Source organism: Megalobrama amblycephala, linkage group LG1 (assembly GCF_018812025.1).
Source record: "Megalobrama amblycephala isolate DHTTF-2021 linkage group LG1, ASM1881202v1, whole genome shotgun sequence".
Lineage (NCBI taxonomy): Eukaryota > Metazoa > Chordata > Actinopteri > Cypriniformes > Xenocyprididae > Megalobrama > Megalobrama amblycephala.
Genome location: NC_063044.1, coordinates 68,342,202 through 68,362,039, shown reverse-complemented (window position 1 = coordinate 68,362,039; position 19,838 = coordinate 68,342,202). Strand labels below are relative to the sequence as shown.

The 19,838-nt window shown below is 38.0% G+C and overlaps 1 protein-coding gene across 1 annotated transcript in view; it reads right to left on the bottom strand.

The window, feature by feature from the left end:
- Positions 1-19,838, bottom strand: part of LOC125275438 (zinc finger protein 160-like) — a 39,702-nt gene that overhangs the window by 14,781 nt on the left and 5,083 nt on the right. The window contains exons 3-6 of the mRNA XM_048202414.1: positions 19,479-19,836; positions 19,306-19,396; positions 8,177-8,834; positions 4,174-4,262 (exon numbers count right to left, since the gene is read on the bottom strand). Of these exons, the coding sequence (XP_048058371.1) occupies positions 4,174-4,262; positions 8,177-8,834; positions 19,306-19,396; positions 19,479-19,836 (1,196 nt within the window). The remainder of the gene's footprint in view (positions 1-4,173; positions 4,263-8,176; positions 8,835-19,305; positions 19,397-19,478; positions 19,837-19,838) is intronic.

Below are 19,838 nucleotides of genomic sequence, written 5' to 3'. Positions count from 1 at the left end.
CGTCTGTTCCCTGTTATTGACCCGTTGCTGCCTGTCCTGACCCCTGCCTTGTCTAACGTCCTGTGAATGATATCTGCCTGTCCTGACCATTGCCTGTTCCCTGATTACGACTCTGCCTGTTCCTTGCTGTTCCTGTCTGATCCTGATTGACCCTGCCTGTACGACTACGATATTCTTAATAAAGCTTGCAAATGGATCTCTGCCTCAGTCCCGCTCTGTTACAGTTACAGTGTGTGATACAATAGTGCTTTGAAAACTGCATCAGAGCCCCGGTATCAACCGTCCCATCACTAGCCGTTTCTGAATATGCGTTCTTGTCTGTACTTTTTTTCTTGTGAAATGTCATCAGTCGCTGCCAAAGTACTGTTTCAATTCAAAGTGCACATCTAGCCAAGTACAGTTCAAATCCCTGGATGTGTTCTTGAGAAAACCTGTGCAATTTAAATGTTAATTATAATTTTTCAGTTATTATGATATGTAGTTTTAAGAGTTTTTCGGGTGAAAATGTGCTGGATTAAAGCTCAAATCTGTGCCTATTTGAAAATTTGATCTGACGTTTTAAGAGTTGTGAGATCCAGGTGAGCACCGGGCTCTCAGCACTCATGTACCCCGCCGAGAGCAGCCTTACCTCAGCTAGTCCTTCTGACATTTGCCACTGGTTCTGATGTCTCTGTAGTGGTTAAACATGACACAATTTGTCTTTTGTATATAACGGGTGATCTTTGGTCTCATGAATCTATAATTTATTCAGTGGCAAATCGTTTTGGCTGAGGACAAAGTAACATTTAATAACTTTATATTTAACTTTACTGTTGTAGCCTTCTAAAGTGCTGATTTTGTACGTTTGAATTGTTTGCTTTATTTCTTATTGTATATTCTTATACCTTTTATACTTATAATGGCTATTGTTGATCATTTAAAACTGACATTTAACAAAAAGAGACAGGTTTGGGTTTGGTTGTATTTAATTTTATTACATTGAAGATAATCAGAGTATGCACATATATTAATATATTATTAATATTAATATGTTTAATATTTTGAAATATAAACGAAAAGAGGCAGGGTTGTTTAATGTATATTAATATATTTGTTATAAACAGTCTACTATACTATGCAGATGTTGAAGATAAATGAATGCGTTGCCTGAACCACATTTGAGGCTATTAATGTTTTTTGTTTTTCTTTTGTTTTTAAATAAAATGAAAAGAGGCAGAGTGGTGTTTTTTTTTAACACATTTCGTTTTATTGTTGCCTAAAATATACATAAAACGATATCTGGAGAAGCCAGAACGAGCTGAGTGATGTTATCAAGTACGCTGCTGTGCCATTTGCAGAATCACCGGACTTGCGTCCTCCGGTTCACGGAAGTTCGTTCTCCTGAGTCGAACTTGTCAAGTCCTAACTACCAAGGACGCAAATCTGAACAGTATCCTTTTTAGCTTTTACTGTCTGAGTACACTTGAACCAGTGCCAAGTGTTAGTTGGAGAGCCAATAAGTTGTATATTCCTATACCTTTTTATAATGGCTATTGATTATTAAAACTGACATTCAACAAAAAGAGACAGGGTTGTGTTTTATGTTGTATTTAATTTTATTGCAGTGAAGATAATCAGAGTATGCACAAATATTAATATGTATAATATTTTGGAATGAAATGAAAAAGAGAATGTAAATGAAAAGGCAGAGTTGTTAAAATTTTATTTTGTTATTAATATATGCAGACCATACCATACCATACCATACCAACTTTATTTGTTAAGAACTTTACAACCACAAAGTTGACCAAAGTGCTGTACAGAAAAAATAAACATATGTACAATTTATAACCACACAATAAAAGCATTCAAAGTAACAAATTAAATCAAGTAAATAAAGTTGACATCTTACTAGGTGTCAAAAGCCAAAGAGAAATATGGGTTTTAAGAAGGGTTTTAAAAACAGATAAAGAAGAGGCCTGCTTAACATGCAAAGGCAGATCATTCCATAGTTTAGGGGCAGACACAGCAAAGGCACGTCCCCTCTCAGCTTACGCTTAGTTTTAGGCACAGCCAGGAGCAGCTGATCATCTGATCTGAGAGAGCGGACGGGTTTATAAGAGTGTAGAAGCTCAGAGAGGTATGGCGGGGCAAGACCATTTAGTGATTTAAAAGCAAATAACAGAAATTTAAAATGGATCCTAAATTAAATAAGCAGCCAGTGTAATGAAGCTAAAAAAGTGCTCATGTTTACGTGTGCCCGTTAAAAGACGTGCTGCTGCATTTTGTATCATCTGGAGACGGGTGATGGAGGACCCACTAACCCCCACATATAGTGAATTACAGTAGTCCAGCCGTGTGGTTACAAAGGCGTTGATCTGACTGTTAAATTTAAGCTCAGGGTCCACTTTAACTCCTAGGTTTAATATAGGGTGCCAAGAAACCCAATTTGCAGTTTGCCAGAATAATATCTGAGAAATGTTTTCTTTTAGCATCTTTCACAGTTTCCTGGTAATGACACCAGCAATCCCTTAACATTTGAAGAGACACCTGCAGTTTGTCCTTCTTCCACTTGCGCTCAGCTCTACGGCACTCACGTCTGGCAGCATGAGTCATGTCATTTAGCCAGGGCTCAGATTTAGTTTTAGGCTGCCTGGATTTTGATGGAGCCACAGTGTCTAAAACAGTTTGGCAGGTGGAATGAAACCATGAACTAAGCTCATCTGTATGCAGTACAGACTCAGGAGTTCTGACTGAAAGCAGCCGAGAACTGAACAACAGTGGAAGGGTTAATCATGCGACAGCGCCGTGCAGCAGCGCAAGATTTAACTGTATCACAGGCAAGAGCAGTCTCAAATAATACAGGCATATGGTCAGAAAACACTGCGTCACATATCTCTAGATTAGGAACAGGCAAACCATATGGTAAAACAAGATCAAGTGTGTGTCCATGTTCTTGTGTGGGTCCAGACACAGATTGCACAAGATTAAAAGAATCAATGAGGTTTAAAAAACCCTTTGCCACTGCAAGTTGTCGCCAGCGGGGACGAGGAGAGCAGGGGCCGCGTGGCTGGAACACCTCTTCTGGGCCGACGACAGGTATCATCCAGGCGTCGACAGGGTCCAGCGAGCGTCGAGGAATAACGAGGCTAGGCACAACTCCAAACTGAGTCCAAAAAGGTGTAGAACAACATGCAAGACGGGCCTTCAACCTCACCAGCTGGCCGCTGCGTTTTCCCCGGCGGCGGGTGCGCTTTCGTCGGCGCTCACGCCGAGGAGATGGAGCCTGGGCACGCCAAAGGTGAGCCGAGAGCCTCGCCAGGAGAAGGGGCAAAGTTTCATGTCCACCATCATCCAATTTTACTATATTTTCGGCAGAAAATTGCAGAGTCTGGATCCATCTTTGGACGCTGGTTGAGGGGCTAAAGCCATCCGTGGATGCTGGTTGAGGGTCTAAAGCCATCTTTGGAATCTGGTCGAGGGGCTTAAGCCATAACTGGACTCTGGCCGCAGGCTAAAGCCATCTCTGGACTCCGGTTGCAGGCTATAGCCATCTCTGGACTCTAGTCGCGGGCTAAAGCCATCCCTGGACGCTGGTTGAGGGGCTAAAGTCATCCCTGGATGCTGGGCGCATGCTAAAGCCATTTCTAGACGCTGGTCACAGGCTAAAGCCATCATTTGACTCTGGTCACGGGCTGATACAGACCCAGGATCTGATTCAGGGGCTGGAGAAGACACTGGAGCAAATTCAGGGGCTGGAGAAGCGGCCATCATGTGACAAGGCTCTGGGAAGGCTGCCATTTTGTGACAATGCTCTGGAGTCCTATTAGCAGCTGTAACTGGAAGGAAGGCAGACTTTAGCGCTGTTTGAAACCCATTTGCGCTCTCAGGGAAATACAGGCAGGTAGGAATGGGCAGATTCATTGAAGGGGTATGTGGAGGGAACCGGCGGGAAGTGAGCTGACCAGGCTACGTGTGTTTCTGATGGGGCTGGATGAGGAAGATACTTTCATTTCTTCCACTTCAAAATTAGAACCATTTAAATAGAGAATAAGATTAATAGACTTGACTAGAAATAACAGGCAGGTTTGCTATAGTGAATAGTATCCTTATCCAGACCCATCAGAAAACAAGCACTAAGTGGAGCATCTGGCCAGCCCACCTGATCAGAGCTCAGTAAACTCCTCCACATACCTCTCCAAGGGACGACCATACTGCTTGAGACCCCACAGCAGAGATGTATTATTGGGGTCGGCAGGATTAGATGGGAGGAGAACATGTGCCTACGGACAGATACTCGGGAGACACTGAGGTAAACATAGATGGATGTTTATTGACAAACAGAAGGTAGATGACAGTGATGTAGGTACGTGAACAGATGAGATGAACTAGGTTGAATGGAAACTAGGCAAGTAAACATACATAGACGTAGGGTCACGGAGAACACAGGGAGATCACTGGAGTGGAAACAAAAGGTTCTTAGGTACACTGGAGACAAACATAGAAATGTCTTTCATGCATGAAAAAATCAACGAGACCAGACAACTGAGGGGGGTGAGTGGCATGCTTAAATAGTCTGGTGATTGTGTGCTGATGGGAAGCAGGTGCGTGTGATTGGCAGATCAGGAGCGGTAATGAGGAAGTGTGTGCAGCCGTGGGCCAGGGAGGATGAAGGGAAATGGAGTTTGTGGAGACCAGGACAGACAGAGACTGTGACATGAGCTGTGTCCCAATTCAGGGCTACGCACTTCGAAGTGCATGAAAGGGGTGGGGTTTTGGACAGGAGGGTTGCCAGGTCTGCACAACAAAACCATCCCAAAAGTAGTGTAATCACAGCACAAGTGTAAAAGGATCCCAATCTCAGACGTGGCAACAATGAGCCGAGTGTCCTTACATGGCTAGCGGCTGTGTGACAGACAGCTGACAGTTAATGTTTGTGTGTGCATTTTAAAGTTTTATGACTTTCTATTGGGTTTTGACATGCTTCACGACATGACACTGGACCAAAATATGTATGGTTAAACTATGTAATGTTAGTTTTATATCGTTAGCAAGTTAACCTTGTTTTTTTTTATGTTAAATGAAATGTTAACTCTGAAAATAAATACATTAATATTTATACATTTACTCTGTATTTAAGTCTAAATTTAAAGTACAGTACTTTGGGGTTTTATTAAACTGCACTCCATCTCAGAGACCAATATTGTATTTATGAAAAACTGACTTAGTCTTTGGACATCATGGATATTACAGTTTTATTTACATATTACATATTGGTGAAAATACACTATATAACACTTTATGAAAGAAACATTGAAAATGTTTAGTCCCAGAGTAAAATTCATGTTTCAGTTGTTTTAACTAAAAGAAACTTACACTGACATATCTTAAAATTTACCTGCTATGCATGAGTATTTGTAACAGGCAAGAATTTTAAAGCTATGACAATCAAGACAAAATCTGAATGGGCCATAGATCTGTTTGTATGTTCAAATATTATGGCAGTCTTCGATTGAATCAGTCCTGCAAGTCTCTGAAGCCCATCCAGGTCCAGCAGCTCCACCAGCGTCTCCCTGCTCAGCTGAATGAACATGTACACAAATATGCTTTGTTCTGTTTTATGTAGCCTACTGTTAAGTGAAAATGTTATGTTGTTTTTCTGATGTTAAACCTTAGGTTCTGTTGTAAAAGGTACTTTATGTAGCTATAGAACAATGTATTTTAATGTAAAAACATTTAATTTACATGATGAAAAAATGATTGTATATGTTGTATATGTTTAATGTTTCATGTAAAATTATAAGTTGCATAAAAGAAATAAAATGAACAGAACAATTCTTTTATTTACACACGTGAACATGCGTAAAAAAATGTAGAACAGAAATTATAGTAAAAGAAATTACTCCTGCTCATTTACAAATAAATTACATTACAAATATAATGTACAACGTATGCATTTCATTTTTTAACTTACATCACAAAAATAAGCTGTAAATTAGGCTGTTTCACTGGCAAAGTGACATTTAAATAATATTTATATCGACACATTTTAATGTACCCATTTTACGCACTGTATTCTGTTCTTGGAAAAGGGGGGAAAGCGGACTTTGAAGCGCGATTCACCGCGGCGCGAGGAGGGATGACGTAATTCGAGAGCGACTTCAAGTGCACCCCCTCCGTTTCCCAGTGGAGTGAAGCTCCCATCTCAAGACCACACTTCACAGTCTACACTATCCCACAATTCATTGCGCCGGTGACAACAGGAGTTCAGGTGTGAATTCAAATAAATGTAAGATATGCACCGGTTTTCACCAGTATCTAAATCAAACTGTAATATCCGTGATGTCCAAAAACCTCAGTTTTTCATAAAAACAATATTTGTCTCTGAGATGGAGTGAAGTTGAATAAAATCCTGAAGAACTATACTTTGAATTTAGACTTAAATACAGCTTAAATACAGAGTAAATGTATAAATATTAATGTATTTTCACAGTTAACGTTTCATTTAACATAAAAAACAAACAAACAAGGTTAACTAGTTGCAGACGATATAAAACTTAGTTTAACCATACATATTTTGGTCCAGTGTCCTGTCGTGAATCATGTCAAAACCCAATAGAAAGTCATAAAACTTTAAAATGCACACACAAACATTAACTGTCTCTGTCTGTCACACAGCCGCTAGCCATGTAAGGACACTCGGCTCATTGGTGCCACGTCTGGGATTGGGATCCTTTTACACTTGTGCTGTGATTACACTACTTTTGGGATGGTTTTGTTGCGCAGACCTGGCAACCCTCCACTCCAAAACCCCACCCCTTTCATGCACTTCGAAGTGCGTAGCCCTGAATTGGGACACAGCTATGGGCTTTCCTGGAGTTGTTGGAGACGTTTATGAAACACATGACACATCATTGTTCCAATTGTAAATGAGTAGACATATAACAGAAACTCAATGGAAAGCTATTTAAAATGTTCCAGTGTCTTTTTAAATTATTTTTTAAATAATTACATTAAATGATTGATGTTGTGTGCTGTGCTTTGCAGGCACACTATTGGCTGATTTAGAGGTTGATTTTTAACAGCCAAGTCATTTTATCTGTTCATTTTTAACAGCTAAGTCAAAGCTTAAGACTATTCTTAAGAGCATTTCTGAGAAGTTGTATACATAAGGGCCTATGTATAACATGACACTGATTTGCAGTAACAATGGATCCAATGTAATCTACTAGATTCAATAATGTATAAATAAGTCAGAATAAATGCAAATGTAACAATTTATTGTTAGTCATGCCAAATACAATATCAATTAAAAAACGATCAATACAAAACATCAAATGCTCAGAAATGACAGTAAAAGATGCATACCTGACATTTGGAAAATATATAATGAATGTCTGGAGGACACTGAGCATTATGAGCTGATCTGGCCACAGAATCACACCTCGAAGTCTCCTCCAACATCTCTGACCAAGACAGAAACTTTTTTCAAATGGAATCATGAGCAAATAATAGGAATTTGCAATAATCAAGGTCCCAGACTTGGGTATTTACACCTGTGGGGTTACAAGGGAACAATTTGCATGAAAGACCAATTGGCAGAGGACCCAAATAATATCTCTAAACTCTTACAACCTTTATTGCCTTTGGGTTCACCTCTGTGGGAATGAGACATTTTACCAGTCACACTGAGACATTTCAAATGATACCAAACATGTATAGTGTTGTATGATAATTGTCTTGAAACTGTATCATGGAGATAATCATTTTTAAAAGAAATTAAAAGGTTAATTTTCTTTTTCTCAGAGAGTAGCTCTCTCTTCCAGTTTCTATAAACTTAGACATGTGTGTGCAGCTTCTCTCCAGTGTAGATCCTCTCATGTCTTTTCAGAGATGCTGAGCAACTGAATTTCTTGTCACACTGTGAACACTTATAATGTTTTTCTCCAGTGTGGATCCTCTCATGTGTTTTCAGATATGATGAACAACTGAATCTCTTGTCACAGTGTGAACACTTGTAAGGTTTTTCTCCAGTGTGGATCATCTCATGTGTTTTCAGGGATGATGAACGACTGAATCTCTTGTCACAGTGTGAACACTTGTAAGGTTTTTCTCCAGTGTGAATCCTCTGGTGCTGTTTTAAATCACTCCATCTAATAAAAGTCTTCTCACACTCAAAGCACATGTACTCTCTCACATCAGTGTGTATTTTCTGATGTCCTTTTAAACTTCCCAGCACTGAAAAACTCTTTCCACACACAGAACATGAATATGGCTTCTCCTTCAAATGAACTGTCAGGTGTTTATTCAGGTCTGATGCAGTAATACATTTTTTGCCACACTGATCACATGTGAACGGTCTCTCTCCAGTGTGGATCCTCATGTGACTCTCAAGACTAGAATTGGTTGTGAAACCTTTCCCACACTGATCACACTTGAACAGATTCTCTCCAGTGTGAACTGTCATGTGAACATCAAGACTTTGTTTGTATGCGAAATTCTTTCCACATTGACTGCATATATACGGCTTTTCTCCAGTGTGGATCCTCATGTGACTCTTAAGTCTACTACTGCTTGTGAAACCTTTCCCACACTGATCACATGTGAACGGTTTCTCTCCAGTGTGGATCCTCATGTGAATCTCAAGACTCTGTTTGGTTGTGAAACTCTTTCCACATGGAGTGCATGTGAACGGTCTTTCTCCAGTGTGGATCCTCATGTGACTCTTAAGATTACAACTGCTTGTGAAACCTTTCCCACACTGATCACATGTGAACGGTCTCTCTCCAGTGTGGATCCTCATGTGACGCTCAAGATTTCGTTTGTTTGAGAAACTCTTTCCACACTGAGTGCAGGTTGTAGATTTATTGGCTCTTCTTTTCTTTAAAAATGTCTTTTTAGACTTTGAGCGACTCAAAGGTTTTTCTCCAGGTTTGACATGATGTTTCTCCTCCACTTCACTCAGTTCTTCACTCTCCTCCTCCTCTTTAATGATATCTAAAATGGAAAAAAAATAATTTTAGACAAATTATAAAAGATTATAGACAAATCCCATGTTTCTGTAGTGATAACTTCAAGGTGGAGTAAGTGGATTTTGAAAAACACTGTTTGAGGAGACAGAATGAGTAAGAGGGAGATTTGAAAAAAAAAAAAAAAACAGAAAGAGAGATGATTAGACAAAATACAAAATAACTCAAAAGTATATCACTGGAATGAAGATTTATGACTGGGCAAGCGCTTCAAGAACTGCATTAAAGGATTATTTCACATTCAAATAAACTTTTCCTGATACTCACCCCCCTTGTCATCCAGGATATTCATGTATTTCTTTCTTCAGTCGAAAAGAAATTAAGGTTTTTGATGAAAACATTCCCAGATTTTTCTCCTTATAGTGGACTTCAATGGGCACCAAACGGTTGAAGGTCAAAATTACAGTTTCAGTGCAGCTTCAAAGGGCTTTAAACGATACCAGACGAGGAATAAGGGTAATGATCAACTTGCACATGCTTCCGCTTTCCGTATTCTTCAAAAAGCTTACACTGCATGTCCTACACCTTCCCTATTCTACTTACAGAATGAACACAGCGGCAGTTTCGTTTTTTTTCCAAAAGTAGAATAGGGAAGGTGTAGGACATACAGCGTAAGCTTTTGAAGAATACGGAAAGCTGAAGCCCTTGCAAGTCGATCATTTGTGTTTATAAAGCATATACAGTTGTATTTTTTTTTTTTTTCGAAAATGACAGATCGTTTCACTAGATAAGACCCGTATTCCTTGTCTGGTATCGTTTAAAGCCCTTTGAAGTTACACTGAAACTGAAATTTTGACCTTCAACCGTTTGGACGCCACTGAAGTCCACTATAAGGAGAAAAATCCTGGAATGTTTTCATCAAAAAACTTAATTTCTTTTCGACTGAAGAAAGAAAGACATGAACATCTTGGATGACATGGGGGTAAGTAAATTATCAGGAAAATTTTATTTAAAAGTGGACTAATCCTTTAATATTAGAAAAGCTTTTCAGTTCTGGAGAGAGCTAAGTGGGAAGGCCTGAAAACAGATGCAGAGGCTGCTTTGATCCCGCTACTCATGTGAGTAATACTGGGTTTTGATTGTCTGGAGCTGCTGTGCTGTTTGCAACTGTAGGAACAATGGACAAACCAGACAAATTAATAATTCAGATGATTCTTTCGAAACATAATTCCAGAAATCCAAGCTCAAAGAATCTAAGTTTCAGCTCCAGTCCGTCTGCCATGCTTCAACCTGGGAGCAACATGAGCTGTATTGACCCGACTGTGTGACGAAACTGCCACAAAGAGATTCTGCATTTTCTCATTTAATTCATGAATGTCATGTGCGATCTCACAGGCGCGGCTCCATCTAGCGGCTGTAAGCGGTATATTTTAGTGTCTCAACATGATTACTCGTCAAGCGCCAAGCTTGTGTTTCGTGCGCTGAATGAGGTAAGTTTTTCCTTATTACCCGATTTTGTACAGTAGTCTCATATATTTTTTTCTCGATCTTTGTGACTTTGCACCCTTGATTTGCATTGCTTGGGCAGCGTATGACTGTATCGTGTAGGCTACTGTATTTATTAGCAACAACACATATAGTACACTGATATGTGTTCTAAAATCGGCTCAAAATATCAAACATATTTGATATCCTCTGACTGGATGGAATCAAAATCTGAAGCTAAAAAATCAGAGTCTATGACCATGATATACTACGCGATTTTCCATGGAATCTGTCAGCTCAAATCTGCAGACTGGCTCTGACTTTTGTCAACTAGCGTCAACTTGTTCAGACTGTAAATCTGGGGGAAAATCGGGGCAAAAATCGTGTAGTGTATTCCAGTCTTAAAGCCGAGTTCAGACTGCACGATTTTCAAAGTAGTCGGGTCACTGTTCTTTTCACACTGCATGACTTTCTTGGCCAGCATTCAGTCGCTGCTGTGTTCAAACTGCACGATGGATCGGCGATAGAAGGTTTCACACTGCATGACTTTACAATAGGAAGAATCACCGACAACTCTGTCTGGCACGCAAACTACGTTTCACAACCAAACACATGCGAGATGGGACAAGGAAACAACGCGATATCACGCGTGCAAGACCGGAGTTATTATTATCATTAAAAACGGTAGCCCGCAAGAGGCTTGCAATACGAATTGCCTGTGCCCTGATTTGCAGCAAAAACAAGAAAAAGAAAAAAAGAGTATGGAGGAGGAAATGGTTGGGGAGACACGAGGAAGTTAAATTAATTATTTAATTTGAGTTAATTTTGCTCCTTACACAACTAACAACAAACACTTTGTATTTATTCTTGTGTACTGTACATTCATTTTTTGTGCTCCCTTGTTTGTTCATCATCTGCGCTTTATTTTTGGTAAAGAATTATTTTGTTGCACGTCAGCTGTGATGAACAGACATCCACTCTCGCAATGCATGGGTAACAGAAGAGTTGATTCGTGATTCAGATTACATGACAAACCGCCGAACTGCTGAAATCACGTGACTTTGGAGCTCCGAACTGCTGATTCGACACAAGATTCACAATGCTCCAAAGCTTCCTGGAGCAGTGTTTTGAAATCGACCATCACTTAATAAATCGTTATTTTGTTTTTTTGGCGCTCCAAAAATATTCTTGTTGCTTTATAATATTGTATATTTATAATACATGAACTGATTTAGATGTGTTTTAGTACATTAATAGTTTTACACAAACAGTACAGCATTTATTGCATTCATCAACCCTGTTATCAAAATTACTGTAAAAAGAATAATTTATATAACTATGAATGGTTTATAATAACTACAAGTTTATCAGTAAGTATAAATCGGATTTTGCAGAAGTGCAGTTGTTGTGCTTACAACCTTGTCAGTCATTCTGGAAAGTTAATTTACTTCCTAAAATATAATAATGTTTTAAACTATATTGAAAATGTCTAAAAACCTGGTAATGTTAATCTGTTAATATGACACAGCCAAACTAAAACAGATTCTGGTCATGAACCCTTCACATGAAAAGCATATGGTCTCATTTGAAAGCAAACAATTTATGAAAAAAAGAGAATAAAATGAGCCTTTTCACTGCAGCTAAAGCCATATTTCAAATCTGAAGATGAAATGTTAAGAACATGTCATGTGATTTTATTTTTAAACATTTAAAATGTTGAAAATATTGTTTTGTGGTGCAAACTCAGTTTCAGTCTCTCCTGCACACATTCACAGCTCTCCGGCTTGGTTATGGCTCTAATTATAATTCTTTTGTCATTATTGTAATTACTGACGACTCTCTATTCACACTGTTTTTTGTTTAAACTTCTCACTTCACCTTCTTTGAAATTGCATCAAATGCCCTTCTTGAGTGGCACAAAGACTGAGCGGCAGCATTGGATTTCAGCGTGAATGATGCGAAAAACACACAAAACACATCCAAAACGAGAAAGAGCTTTGTGATGGACTGTACAAATAGCTCTGACACAAAACCTGAGGTGTATATTTAAAGAGTGCCGAAAGATACAGAAAAAAAGAAGCAAATGGATCACTGCAATTCACAGAAACAGCTGGACTGCAGGCAGAGAAACATGGATTTGCAGTTATCATTTTGTGAGCTTGAGGTAATTACAATCTTTTACATTAAAACTAACTTTGAACTAAAAGAACAAATTAGTGCGCCAACATTCTCCAGCAGGTTAAAATAATATTTAGTCTGACTGATGTTGACAATTAATATGAAAGTTTCTCAAACCTCCCTTTACTGACCATTTGTTGAAAACAAACATTTGTACTCATTTCAGTTCAACTGTTTTTCTAAATGTGCTGAAGTGTTTTAATCTTTCTAGCATGAATGTTGTTCAGCATCATGAATGAATGAAGAATAAACACCAACCTCTTTGTTCTTCAGTATCTTCAGTGTGTTTCATTCTGCAGGGTTCTGGATCACTCATGTTCTCACTGTCCTCTTTAATAAACTCAGTCTTTGCAGATTTCAGCTCTTCCTGATGCTTTGATGCTCATCTGATGGGAATATCCCAGCATGGGGAATTACAGTGGGAGGAGCTTCACTGATGACATATTACAAGCTTAGTTCATGGTGAAACCCAGTGTGGGAGGAGCATCACTGATGATGTGAATGTGATGGGAGGAGCTGATTTGCTAAAATAAAAAAATATATCAGTTTGTGTTTGTTTTTTATAATAATTGACACTTCTAAGCATTAGAATGTCTGTCTGTTCATTATAAATTGATATAAGTTCATACATTATTTTTATTGCTAATCCTAACAAACTGATTCTTCATTTAAATAAAGACATATATCAAGCACTAGAGAAAAGAATACAAGTAATGCAATGTCACTTATTGCAATTATAAATAATGTTAAGAAAACAGTTGAAAGCATACAGAAATAAATGCACTTTTAACCAACAAACACTCTTTAGCCCTTTTCGGACAGGATTAGTTTTACATGGGGAGGTGGGGTAAAGTAATTATTACCAGAGCTTCTCTGTGATTTTAGTCCTGTCCGAATGTGCCATCTTGGTAATCATTACAGACAATGTCAGTAAAGATTACGGCGACTTTTACCTTCTGTAAAAAGGTCCGGAAAAATTACCTCAGGTAATACTAATCCCGTCCGAATAGACCTGCTGTAAATATGTACGGTAAAATTCCGTCATTTCCTGTTTCAGTTTTCTGCGCATTTTTCAAGCATGGAAGCACTTGAAGAAACATTTATTTGTGTTGTAGGTGGTGGGACAAGTCTGTTGCAAACCTCAAGTATTTTCCACATATCATTCAGAGCAAAAAGAAGATCAGAAGCACTTGTCAGAGGCACAAAACTAATTTTATCTTTAGCTAAGTGCCTATTACCATCATATTCCAATCAGAATTTAATTAATAAGTCATTTGACCGGACCTAACTGTTATATATATAGTTTATATATTTACATTATATGTGTTTGCGCACATGGTATGAAAAAGCAACATAACCCACATGACGACAGGGAGGTGACGGCGGTGCGTAAATCGAGTTATCCCTCCCACTTCTGCTAGTTTTACTGAGATGTCTTGTCCCGTGCAAATAGAGTGCCTCAGGGATGACGTGTTTTTGTAGGCAAAACCTGGAAGCAAGTTAGCATTTTAGGGCTTCCGGTTCCATCGCCCTCAAGTCTACGGGTTTTTTTAATGGGTTTTTGCTAAATCCCCTGAAATAAGGTCTGTGATTAACAAAGCCTAAATATTTTCACGTTTTGATCTATGACATAAAACACACCAGTTATAACCCGCTTGTGATTTTTTAAACCTTTACTGTGTCTTCAAACAAAGTGCTAAAATGGCCTACTGTTAGCTTTTTGTATCTGACAACTTTATTTAGGCTTCAAAATCAATAAATGTTGTGTTAACTTGTAAAGATTATCTTGATAGACAAAACGTGTAAGTGTCATAACCCTTTGTTAAACACAGAGCTTATTTTTTGCGATTTTCCAAAAGTCAATGGGAAAAATGAATAGGCTTTCGATCGAGGGAACCCGTGCGCTGCTAACTTCTGGGTTGGCCTACAAAAACACGTCATCCCTGAGGCACTCTATTGGCCATTTAATATTACAGACATCCTGAGGTAAAATTGCATAACTCCACATCCCCATGTAAAACTAATCCCGTCCGAATAGGGCTTTAGTCTGTTGACACCAATGAAATGAGCTTTATTGTCAATTTACAGCAGATCTGAAGACATTAGCAGTCATAAGCCCTGTTCAGGACGGGATCAGTTTTATATAGGGAGGTGGAGTAATGTAATTTTACCTCAGGACGTCTGTAACATTAATGGCCAATTCGCACAGGACTAGACATCTCAGTAAAACTAGCAGAAGTGGGAGGGGTAACTTGATTTAGGCACCGCCGTCACCTCATGTCATGTGGGTATATGTTGCTTCCTGATACCATGTGTGCAAACACATATAATCTAAATATGTAGAGTTTGTTTCCAAAACGCAATAACTCCATTTTGATTAATTTGAGTAAAATGGTGTTTTCTTTACCAAGCAAGTGGCAAGATGAAAACCACTATTTTCTGTTTTTAAACTTTCACATAGCATCTTTTTGGTTGTAAAAAACATTAAAAATTCAAATCTACATTTTGATTTTAAAAGGTTTATTATAAAAACGTATTATTTTTTCCCAAAATGCAATAAATTCATGACACTTTTTTTTCAAAATGCAATTAATGTTAATGATTAAAGTTAATGTTATTTTTCAAATTGAAAATACACAACAAAGTAAGTTGATTCACATATATGACAGAGCCAATATTTATCTTATATACAGGCATTTTACTAAAAATACCATCATCGCTCCCAAAATGAATTCAACGGGTCATCTTGTTAATGTTATAAATTATTTGTGATTACTGATTAAAGAGTATCTGGCACCACCGCACAGTTAAATAAACACATGTAGGGCATCGTTCGACAGAACTTACCAAATGACTTTATCAACAAGGAACATGAGCAAACAAAGCTTCATTTGACCAAAGATCCCCATTGGCCCCAAGACCCCCAGCCCCCAGAAGTAATGACGCAACTTCTTTTAACAAAGAACTCTGTCTTGAAGACTTCTTGAAGACTGTCTTGAAGACTTCTCAGCTCATCCGGAGTAAACTAATCAAAACCTATCACGTGGGGTCTGATCACATTAAATCTATTGATTCTTTCACAAAACCCTTTTGTATTAACAGATGGAACAGGAAACACTAATCAACCAATTTGTGACCAATGGGTCCAAGACCAATACCTCCTTTGTGTTGAGTTTTAACTCTATGCTTACAGACTCAATCCCGAATCTCAAGAGGAAAATTGTTTATCATTTAAAGTATTAAGTGAAAAAGAACTTCAAATGCAGCCACAAATCTAACACTGTAAACTGAAAAAGGTATATTAGTTTTACAATATAACTATAAAAACAGTGCAACAAATAAATTTAGGAATATAATTAGGCTATATAAGAAAATAATCTCTTTAAAACCTGAAGTCCAGAAACAATTTTGTTAAATAAGAATCTCACGTTTTCGACGACTGACAGCAGCTGGTCATCCAGAACAATAAACCCGACAATTTTGTCGGTTATCTTTATTTGTCTTTTGAAAACTTTTGTTTGAATGAAGCTGGCACGTCTCATCCTTCTCCATCTTAAGTGCGTCAAATGCCCGAATCGCTCAATTCGCACCGCGTCATTCACATGAATCGCGCCGCAGGGAGTCAATTCGCGTCTTAGCATTGACTTAACATGTAAATCACTCGCGCTTATCGCTTCATTCGCGTCTGGTGTGAACGCAGCATTAGCCTTTCTGTAACCATCGTGTTGCGCGGGTGACGCGTCTTCAAATGCTTTATTAAGTTATTTGTGTTAAAGTTGCCAATACTTGTGCCACTCGAAATTGCAGCATTGCATATGAGACATGTTGCCGTTTTACTGGTCTGAAATACTGCCAAACAGCAGACATACTGCCAAACAGCAGACATACTGCTAGCGCGTTTTCACTTCTTCGCTGCTCTAAACAGTGGCTGCTTGTGGCAACACAGCACAACTTCCTGTGTTTGCATTCTGAGCCGCGAAGAAGAATTGATTTCCGATTTGCTGCGTTAAGCAAAGATAGCGGGCACAACTAGGTATTGTTTAAGAAAATGGTATCGGATCGGTACGTGAGTTTAAATACTCGCCGATACCGATGCCAGAAATCTTTGTGGTATCGGTGGTATTTCCGATACTAGTATCGGAATCGGAACAACCCTAATATTTATTTTAATTTAAAAGTATAGTGTAATATTGTAAATTACTATAATAGGCCTAATTCTATGAATATGTCATGAATTATTCATAATTTTAATTTATTTAATATAAATATAATGAATAACAGAAAAAGTTGAGCAGTTTTGTCTCAAATGTTTTCACTATAAACAGATTTAATTTGGAGATACAGGGGGGAGTGGCTTTATTGCATCAGATACATGTCACTTACTCACAGCTGATTGGTCGAGTTTGGGTTTGTGATCTCTAACCCAGAATTAATCGTGCTTCGGAGCAGGTTAGCCGTGTAGCGTAAGTTACCATAGCAATGAACCCCGCTAAAAGCCAATCCAACTTCATAAGCCCGAAAAAACAGATTTTGTCATTGTCATTGTCGCTGTAAGATAGCCTTCATCTTCATACTTTTACAGAAACAGGAATAAAAATGATCTTGCTTGGAAGAAAGTGAGTGAGGAGGTCGGACAATCTGTTAAATTGTAAAAACGATCTTTACTCGAGCTATAGGCTATATAAATATTGAGACTACAAGCTTTAAAGCAGGCAAATTGAGCTTATTCGCCGTATTTTACAACTACTTTCCTGCTGACGACTTGTGTATTTATTCAGAGGAAGTGTGTGGAAGAGTCTGGGACACATAAAGGAGCAGGAGAGCACCTCTCGTGACGCAAATTCGCGTCTGTTGTAAAGTGAATTTTATGCGCGAATGTTCAAGCGTCCAACTACACGCGGATAGCGCGATTTATTGACGCAAGTTGCGTCTGGTGTGAATTGTAAATTGACAAGTTCAACCCCTTGACATATGTAATGTTACTTGTGCTGCTGGTGTGTTGTTCAATATAGATTTGTGTGTACGATTGTAACATGATTCTGCCAGTGTAAACTTATTATTAAACAGATTTATTTTCAAATTGTAGACTGCACTGCATATATTAAAAATTGGCTTTTAATGCATTAGTCACACATTTTAACACTTTCTGAAATAATTAAGCACAATTAATAAAATTAATTCCAAGGATGAATAAGTAAACTTAAAAAATATACTCAAATTTAATTTTAGATACACTACAACTTCAGGATATTAAATAATGTATTTTTTTTTTAAATACTTTCAGTGCATTGTTACAATGATCATTTTCAGCACACAGTTAAAATACACTTCAAGTATATTTTTCTAAAATATATTTTTCTAAAATATATTAAAGTACAATTATTTTAAAGTGTGTTAAAAGTAGTATTGTGAAAATATGATACTTTTATATATTTAAAGATAGTACATTTTTGTTAGTATATTTGTAATGTATTATAGAAAAAGGGAATATATTTAAAATACAATAAAGTACACTTTTTTTTCTAGGGTTTACAACCCACAGCTTCACAATTAATAGAGACAGTAGAGACAGCTTTATCGAGCCCCTCCTCAGTGGACAGCAAGCCAAATTAGCTAACCTAATACCCTAAAGATTATATGGGCAAACAAACTTGTTAAATATGCATCAGTATGTTTGACTCATTAGACAAGTCAGTTGAGGCTGCAGCTCTCGCGAGTAGGTGTGGTTTCAGCGCTGACAGCGGACATGCCCCACAGCATTTGAGAGCAGAGAGCACTTTTGAGTTGACATCATTGTAGTCCCCAGTTCACAACACTTAAGAATCAGTCTTAGACTTTACTAAAGGTTGCTTTTAACTTTATACATACGGGCATGGACTTTATCCTGTTACTAACATGATGCAGATTTGCGGTAACAATGGATGTAATGGAATCTACTAGAGACAATAATTTCGGAGTAAGTCAGAATAAATGTAAATGTAACAATTTATTATTAGTCATACAAATTACAAAATAAATTAAAAGATTATCAGTACAAAACATCAAATGCTCAGAAATAAGAGTAAAAGATGCATACCTGACATTTGGAAAATACATTTGGAAATGAATGTCTATAGGACATTGAGCGTTACGAGCTGATCTGGCCACATAATCATACCTTGAATCTCCTCCAACATCTCTTTAAATACTCAGACCAGAAACTTCTTTCAAATGGAATCATGAGCTAATGATGGGAATTTGCATTAATCAAGGTCCCAGACTTGGGTAGTTTACACCTTTGGTGAACAAGGGAACAATTTGCATTGAAGACCAAATGGCAGAGGACCCACCCTCCACAGAAAGCAAAATATCTCTAAACTCTTACAACCTTACCTTTGATTTTCTGTGGTAATGAGACCTTTTTACCAGTCACACTGAGACATTTCAAATGATACCAAACATGTGCTGTATGATAATTGTCCACATTAAACCTTATAGACTTTTGGGTGAATTTCAGGAGATCTCAGTGTGGGGACAGAAGAGATGGGGGAAGAGGGGCAAAGGGAAAGGAATTATATTAAGACAATATTGAGGTTATCAACTTTGTGTGATTTCATCTTAGTGGGGGATAATAATTTTACAAGTAGGAGTTCAAATGTTAATTTCCTTTGTGTTCTCAGAGAGTAGCCCTATCTTCCAGATTCTCCAGTCTTATGTGTGTGGCTTCTTTCTGCTGTGGATCTTCTCATGTGTTTTCAGATTTTCTGACTTATTAAATCTCTTGCCACAGTGTGAACACTTGTAAGTTTTTTTTTCCTGTGTGGATCCTCTCATGTCTTTTTAGAGATGATGAATCACCGAATCTCTTGTCACAGTGTGAACACTAAAGTTTTTCTCCAGTGTGAATCCTCTCGTGTTTTTTCAGATGTGATGAATCACTGAATCTCTTGTCACAGTGTGAACACTTGTAAGGTTTTTCTCCAGTGTGGATCCTCTCATGTGTTTTCAGATCTGATGAATCACTGAATCTCTTGTCGCAGTGTGAACACTTGTAAGGTTTTTCTCCAGTGTGGATCCTCTCATGTGTTTTCAGATCTGATGAATCACTGAATCTCTTGTCGCAGTGTGAACACTTGTAAGGTTTTTCTCCAGTGTGGATCCTCTCATGTGTTTTCAGATCTGATGAATCACTGAATCTCTTGTCGCAGTGTGAACACTTGTAAGGTTTTTCTCCAGTGTGAATCCTCT